This window comes from Crocodylus porosus, unplaced genomic scaffold (assembly GCF_001723895.1).
Source record: "Crocodylus porosus isolate Cpor-Errol unplaced genomic scaffold, CroPor_comp1, whole genome shotgun sequence".
NCBI classification, from domain to species: domain Eukaryota; kingdom Metazoa; phylum Chordata; order Crocodylia; family Crocodylidae; genus Crocodylus; species Crocodylus porosus.
In genome coordinates this window covers 17,894,624-17,902,538 of record NW_017728886.1, presented here as the reverse complement: position 1 = coordinate 17,902,538, position 7,915 = coordinate 17,894,624, and the positions used below count along the sequence as shown (strand labels likewise).

Sequence of the window (7,915 nt, the reverse complement as noted above, 5' to 3'; positions counted from 1 at the left end):
TGGATGCTTATCTTGCTGGGATCCTATGACCCCAGCTGACTTCCTGCCCTTTGGGCAGGGGGCTGGACTCAATGATCTCCCGAGATCCCTTCCAGCCCTGATGTCTATGAAATCTATGAAAACCTAAAATCCTCTCAGCTTTAATTCATAGAAGGACTTTCTCTCATTTTAGAGGGGCATGGATTTATGAATATTAAATATAGAGCTTATTCTTTTGATTGTCAATGCATTGCTGTAATGTTGGAGAATCCTGCCTTTACATGCATACCTTTTTCTATCAATCTGAAAACAGAACTGTGCTTTGGAGATGTTAGCAGTCAATGGAATTCAACTCTATTGTGGTCTCAGTCTCGCTATATGTTGCTAAATGGTTTAAGAGGTTATTGGTAGGGGCCTGTACAACACGAGAAGGTGGCCGCCCGATTTCGGAGGGAGATCACAGGGCTGACTGCCGTTTTCATGGGCTAATCATGGAGGTGTCCCCACAGACCTCTGATTGCCTGAGGGGCCCTGGCTGCCCCGCCCCTTGCTACTGATTGACTGCAAGGGCTGTCTGTCATACAGCCCTGTCCCTCACCACTGGTTGGTTGCAAGGGCTACCGGTCATGCTCCCCCACCCCTTGCCACTGATTGGTAAAGAGGGATGGGGCTGCATGACAGGCAGCCTTCTCAGCCAGGTCAGTGGCAAGGGGCAGAGGCAGCAGTCATCTTGGGCTTCCACGTGTGCCAGCAGCTGGCTGCATCGCCAGGTTGGAGTGCTCCCCCTAAGGAACCAGCGTCTTATTTTCAGTAAGGTTTCTATTTTTACAGGTTTTGCATGCAGGGTTGGATTTCGCAATTTCCATGAAATCTGCAAAATTGCGATTTCGGTAGATCTCTAATCATAGACTTGACTGTTGTCTAATTATGTAAAATACAATGAAGGTAACAGAAATTAGTATTGTCCCTTCCAAAGAGGACATTGTATTTTGTCCTTCAATCAAGGAGTTTGCAAGAGGTTCATCTCTCCTCCCCAGTTTAATGATAACTGGGATAGCCCTGAGGTCCAGAGTTTCTCCAAGCTATCCTGACTTCCATGATAATGTTGTTCCTTACAGCCATTTGCGCTTGAAACACTCTTCTTCCAGTGGTTTCATTGTGGCCCAGACCATGTAAGGTAGGATTGAGTATTACCTTGTCCTAGGATGACACAGACAGTTGAGAGCAAAGGACGTTCTAAGAACTGTGCCCTCATCCTTTTCTACTCCAAATAGCATAACTTAAAGAGGTATCCTTGGGCACCACTTTTGTGGGTCGGTGCAAAAATAGCCACTGCCACAGCAGTGGCTGACCATTATACCACCAATGGCACTGTCATACCTGTCACTACTCCATACTTCATGATTGCTCCAAGTGTAGGGCTGCCCTGCTATGCTTCTGCCTATACCTGATCTACACAGAACACCACAGTGGGTATTTATTGAATCAGAGCCAGCGAGAGTTGCTGCAACAGAGCCTTTGTTCCTATTGCTGCCTGCTGTTATGCCTGCTGTTTCTCCCTAGAGTGTTGCTCTGAGGAGAGGGGCAATCTGTGTTTCGCAATATCATTACTGATAACTTCCTGTGATCAAGTGGTAAACTTGCTGTATATGAGATTGAAAGTACGGTACTCAACAAGTGGTTTCTTCAGATAGGGACAATAGTAGGAGTTCAGCAGTTTCACACTCTGTGGAACCCAAATGAAATAGCTTTTGAATTGAGCTCAGTGCTAGAGGAACTCGTAGATTAAGTTTTCACAACGCACTTTCCTCTCTGCTGGAGGCATGAGTAAGAATATCTCTATTGCTGACAGTACTGACAGTAGCCAGTGGAATGGTGGTTTCCTAACCAGCAGTTTTCAAGGTAATGGTTTGCAGTGCTGTTGAACCTAAGTCCTTGGTCAGGTTCCATGTGGAGTACATTTATAAGGGCCCTGCTACATGTTCATATTAAAGCTAGATAGAAACTACTACAGAGTTGTTACATATTTTCAAGCACTATCTTTATAGCTGGTTAGCTTTCTTTATAGCGGGAAAGGCATTTTTATTTTGTCATAATTACTTTGCACAGGTGGCTGGTCTAAATTTATTATTGCATGATTAACCAGTCAATTATGTGATAATTACTTTGCACTTATGGCTGGTCTTACTTTGCTCTTGTGGCCAGTCTAAATTTATTGTGCAATTAATTAGCTAGTTGCAGAATATATGTAACATGTAACAGGGGCCTTAGAAATACTTGTCCTCACAAAATTGCAAAAACCAGAAATGAGAAGGAAAGTCTTTCCTTTTACATTTTCCATTCTGTGCCCATTGATTATAAATGTTTAGTACTATAGTTGCCTGACTTTTGTTTGCATATAATGTATGACATATTTTTTCATTTGGTACCCGGTTAACATATTTGTTAAACGATCCATTCTCAAACAAGAGAATCTCCCCAATGTAAAATCCAGTAGACTTTTGAATGTAGTCAAAAATGAAAGAGTAAACTTACTGTAAGTGCCACTTGAGAAACGACCATTGTAAAGCTGTCATTTGAAATATCAAAATTCTCTACAGTGAAGCCTTATTAAGTCCCTAGTGTTCCTGCAAAGAATCCTGTTTGTTTGATTTAGTGTAGAAATCAAGGTTACAAGGCTAGCCAAATCGTATTGACTTACTGTGGTGAGATCACTAGAGCATAGTAAGGATTTTATTAATATTATTTTTATAAACAACTTGTGGTACCTTCACTTAGGTTATACTAGTCATAACCTTCTCTGTGGGATCTGTGAATAAAAACATGTAAGGAAAGCTAAATTTTCCATATTAATGTGCTATTAGTTTCAGTGTAACAATTTACCGCAAGTTGTAAGATTTACTTGGCTTGCTTGACTTGTAATATAACCGATGAATTTTCAGAGAACTCCCCATCTGGACATACCTTTGTCTCCTAGTCAAGGAATATAAGGCCAATAAACTTATATATCCTGTTGTAAATTAAATTGTTGGCTTACATGCTTTTGCATGTGAAGTAATCAGTCTCATTTCTTTTTTGCTTGTTGAATTCTCAGGTGAGTCGTTCAGCCTGTTTAATGACTACACAATTAATATGTAAATTGTTACGGTCACGAGAGGCAGCAGCAGCAGTGGATATCAGAACGTGGCCTCCTGTACTAGATACAGGTGAGTACAAAAGCTAGGCAGATGCCATGTCTTTTTTCTGTTGAACTTTTCATGTTCCAAGATCACTGCAGTTGACTGCCTGCCACACACACTTTCATTTTTTATTTTTTCTAGATGACTTGCCAAAGAAGCGGCCTGCTCAAATCTACAAACCTTCTAACCCTGATACACTGGCTTATCTCGACTTCAGTGTATCCACAACTGGAATGCTGGCAGGAGTAAAGGTAGGGATTTCATATTGAAGTCAGATATTGTTGGCGTATATCAAACAGGCATGAAGTCTGACTTGATTGGGCACATGGCATGTTGCTTTGGATTTTGCAGAATGTTCCTTCAGTTACTAAAAGTTAAATCACTTTCTCTTCTCAGTAATCAGGCACTTGCAGTTGTTTCATTCCCAAACTTGGGAGCTGCTGTTCCATCAGTAATAAGTACCTTGCTTTTGGTAGGTGCATGTAATCAAAGTTTACATAGACTGTAAGGCCAGAAGGTACTGTTAGAGCACCTGGTCTGACCTTCTGGATACCATAGGATCATTCATCCAGCTATACCTGATTATTCAGCCAGATAATTTGTTGGCTACAGCATATCTTCCACAAAGATCTCCAGTCTTGATCTGAGATATGAAAAGTGGAGAATTGACCCATCTCCCTTGGTAATTGGTTTCAGTATTAATCACCCATGGTTAAACATGTTTGTCTTATTTCCAATTTGAACCTGTCTGGCTTTAGCTTCCAGCCCTTGATTCTTGTTAAGCCTACCTTTCCTGATTTAAAGGAACCTTAATACTGTCAGTGCTTTCTCCTGCTCAAGGTACTTATGGCCTATGATAAAATTCTCTCTTAATGCTCTTCTTTGGTAATTTAAACCTAGCAGCTTCTAAATCTCCTACTACTCCAGTACTCATATAATTTTTGTGGCTGTTTCCTGAATGCTCTCAAACCTTTCAACATACTTTGTCTAGTATCAACAACATCCTTTTTCTGGTATCAGAAATGGCCTTATGCAGAGATGAAATCATCATTCTATTCCTACTTGCTGCTACTCTATTTATAGGATCTTGACAATGCATCATGTTATATTGCTTGCCCATTGTGACCCTCAATATATTGCATTCAGTGCACTTTAGAAAAGATTATTTCCATTATTCCCATCATTGAGATGGGAAAGTTGATAACATGGTAGCAGGGTAAAGTGATTTGCCCTCTTCCACAACTTTAGGTGACTTATCTGCAAGTGATTGTGCCTCTAACTTGCAGAAAGTGACAGTCAGCTTTCCTTGGTCACTGCCTGTGCAGCTACAAAGATTGGTCAGTGTGACAGAAGAGTGAAGAGCATTTTTCTCTACCAGTGGCAATTTGCTTTTGTTGTATCCTGTTTATTTAACTTCAGCTAAAGTACAGTGCTAACTGGAGAGGTCATAAAGCTCCAAATGGGGTACAGAGTTACTAGTGCATTGGCTCAAAACACATCAAGTTATCAGCTAGATTAGGGGTGTCAAATATACAGCCCATGAGCCAGATCCAGCCCACAGAGCCACATCTGCCCTGTGGGTCTCTAGACTGCATGTCTCATGTGGCACAAAGGATCAATGCCTCTGGCACTCATGCTGAACTGGCTCTGCACACTAGTTGTGGGACTGGTCTGGACAGAGCCAGTACACTGGGCCAGTTTGGCAGGGTGCCACATGCAGTGCAAGCCCCAGGCTGGTCCACTCTACCACATGCACAGCTGGTCCAGCCTGAATATTGCATGCAGCACGTGCCAGCCCTGGGGCTCACTCTATATGGCACATGAGCTAGATGTGGTGTGGCACACAGCACAAGGGGATCTGAGGCATGGGCTTCATGTAGTGCCCCACCAGACCAGACCTGCATGCTGGCTCCAGCATACACAGGTGGCCTGGGACCCAATCCGGACAAGCCCCAAAGCCAGCATGCAGAGCCAGTCCAGTGGGAGGCTGCATGCAGTTTGCACCCTGAAGCGGCCCTGTGTTACAATGCAGGACTGGGTCCAGCCTGCACACTATATACAGAGAGCGCCCTGGGGGTAGCTTGTGCTGCATGCAGCACCCAGCCTGGATCCGGCATCATGGGTGCTACGTGTGGCACAGAGTCTCTCCAGATCCAGCCCACAGATTGGCCCAGCAACCTTATTTGATACCCCTGTGGTAGATTATTAGTAATTATTGCATATTTATTTTACTAGAACCCACACACTTAGTGAGGTTTGGACAAAAAACTCATAGGATGACACCACTTCTTGTTCCAAAGAGTTTGATCTAATCATTTAAAATGCATACAGCCCTAGCTGGGCCCTCTGGGATAGTATTGATGAAACTTGGCAGTAACTTTTCTGTACATTGAGTGTTTTATTGTCTGTCAGCCCCAAGAACTAACACTCTTAAAAGAAACATCTGAAGAGTTTTCCTTTCTTATCAGTACTAAATTTTATTTTCAGCTACATCAGTTTCTCAGAGTTTTTTAATAAAAAAAAAAAAAATAAAAGAACTCGCTCTCAATTAGGAATGGCTAAAATAGGAAACTGTTTATGGCTCTCTCTTTATTGAGCTTATTTTGATGTTATAAATGGTTGATCGAGCCAACTGTGCTGCTTGATATTCAAAACACCCACTGGAGCCAGAAATGTATTGTGCCAATGGAAGTTTTCTAGGATCAGGCTCTTTGATGCAATTGTATCTCAGTTTTATTTTGGATATGCTTTATTGTATTAGTTTAACATGACACATTATTAACAATAGATAGATAAATCCAAGCTGATATTTTAGACTACTGCTTATACAGATTTTACTATCCTGAGAGTTTTATCATCCTTATTAAAGCTTAGCTCATTCTCCTTGGCTTTGCATTTTGCTTTAAGTAAGTCTTTAAGCCATTCAGGATAATATGCCATAAATCTATTAAACTTATGACTTTTTTTATGTATTCCTTTTCCTTTCATGGTTATTTGGGTCATCTCTTGAAAGAAAATTAATTGTCAACGTGTATAAATTACAGTGTGTATTTATGCTGTACACGAAGTCGATATTCATTTGTTTTCTTCATCCTGTTTCTGATTTAAGGACCGGCAATGACTTGAAGATGGCAGAGTTTATCATTTTAATTACTGCCCAATTTTCTTCCAGATGTCTCATGCAGCCACTAGTGCCTTTTGTCGTTCTATTAAGCTGCAGTGTGAGCTTTATCCTTCCAGAGAAGTTGCTATCTGTTTGGACCCTTACTGTGGACTTGGGTTTGTCCTCTGGTGCCTCTGCAGGTGAGGTTTCCCTTTAAATTTTAAAATATTTTTTCCACTAAAGTGTGAAACGGAAGAACAAAATGACTTGAGTAATGAGAAGGTGGTGAGTATAGTTGGAAAATATCATAAGAAATTGGAATTGCCAAAAACAAAAAAAGTTTCGAGTCAGGCATGGCCCTGTATATTTGTTGTCGATCAGTGTGGAGAGTCAGCATATCTGTTCCCTAACCTTCTGCCATTTGAGGTGCATATTTATAAGATCTTGCTATCCTTATTTGATGAGCAACAGTACTCTAACAGAATTACACTGACACAACACTGTCATCTTGTCTTTAATCTGGAAGCACACACTGATCTTGGAACATTTTAGGCCATTCTGTTTTGGGGGGATGTTTAGGGCAGTGAATTAGATGGGGAAACAAGTGCATTTGATTATAAAGAAACACTCAGAGAAGCAGGCAGAATAGCAGCACAAGGTAGTTATAAAATGGGAAATTTCATTCAGCTCTAATTAAAAGAAGTTTACAGATTTTAGTGTGTGGATCTCTGTACCCTAGACAAGGTGTTCTGTGGCAGTGAAAATACTTATCTTACTTCAAAAACTGTTCATCTGTCTGGGTAGACACAGAGAAAAAGTTGAGATTTTCATAGAAGAAAACTGAGACTGTGGCACAAGGAAGAGATATGAAAATGTAACTGGAATCACTTTTATAATTAGCAATGTTAGAACTGCAAATATTCCAGCATTTTGATATGCTTCACTGAAAGTTCCTTGGAATGGCAATATTACTGGTTTCAAACAAAGCTGAAATTAAGATAACTTTGGGATATTTCAAAAACACGTATCTGAATGAATGTTTTACTAAATTATTCAACATCTTGTTGGAAACAGTATTTTGTCCAGATGAATAGTTCCCAATCTTGGGATTGCGTACTCCCAGCGAGGGAGCCATGGGGCGGGGGGTATGTGCCTCCCATATATGTGCACAGGGCAGGGGCAGATGCCTGCCTGCTGCATCTCGGGCCTGCACATACTGCATGTGTGGGTCTCCATGGCAGAGAGAGGCTGGATGGATTGATGCTGCTGCCGGAAGCCTAGGCCAGCCTCACTGCCATGGTGAGGCACCCCCTGCCACCAGGCATCAGTGGGGGCCACAACTCTGCACCAGCACTGCCACTGCTGCCAGGCGGGCAGGGGGTACCTCACCATGGCAGCATGGCTGGGTCCCAGCAGTGACACTGAGCCGAGCCTCCCTCCTACACGGAGTCCAGCCCACAGTGCTGCTGGGGGCCTCAGTGGGGGTGGGGGGCAGAGGGTAGCAGGGCAGGGAGCCCTGAGTCCACAGTGGGCAGTCTGCATCCTCTCCCCGACCTTGGGCCCTGCTCCAGCCATGTAGGGGCCCTGGTCCTATAATCCTGAGAGACTGGGGACCCTTCTGGCAAGGCTTGGGGGGAGAGGGGGGGGACAAGGG

The 7,915-nt window shown here is 42.6% G+C and overlaps 1 protein-coding gene across 1 annotated transcript in view; it reads left to right on the top strand.

The window, feature by feature from the left end:
* DIP2C (disco interacting protein 2 homolog C) overlaps positions 1-7,915 on the top strand; it is a 209,614-nt gene that overhangs the window by 135,112 nt on the left and 66,587 nt on the right. Inside the window, exons 27-29 of the mRNA XM_019530709.1 lie at positions 3,074-3,185; positions 3,300-3,409; positions 6,331-6,461. Coding sequence (XP_019386254.1) covers positions 3,074-3,185; positions 3,300-3,409; positions 6,331-6,461 — 353 coding nt within the window. The remainder of the gene's footprint in view (positions 1-3,073; positions 3,186-3,299; positions 3,410-6,330; positions 6,462-7,915) is intronic.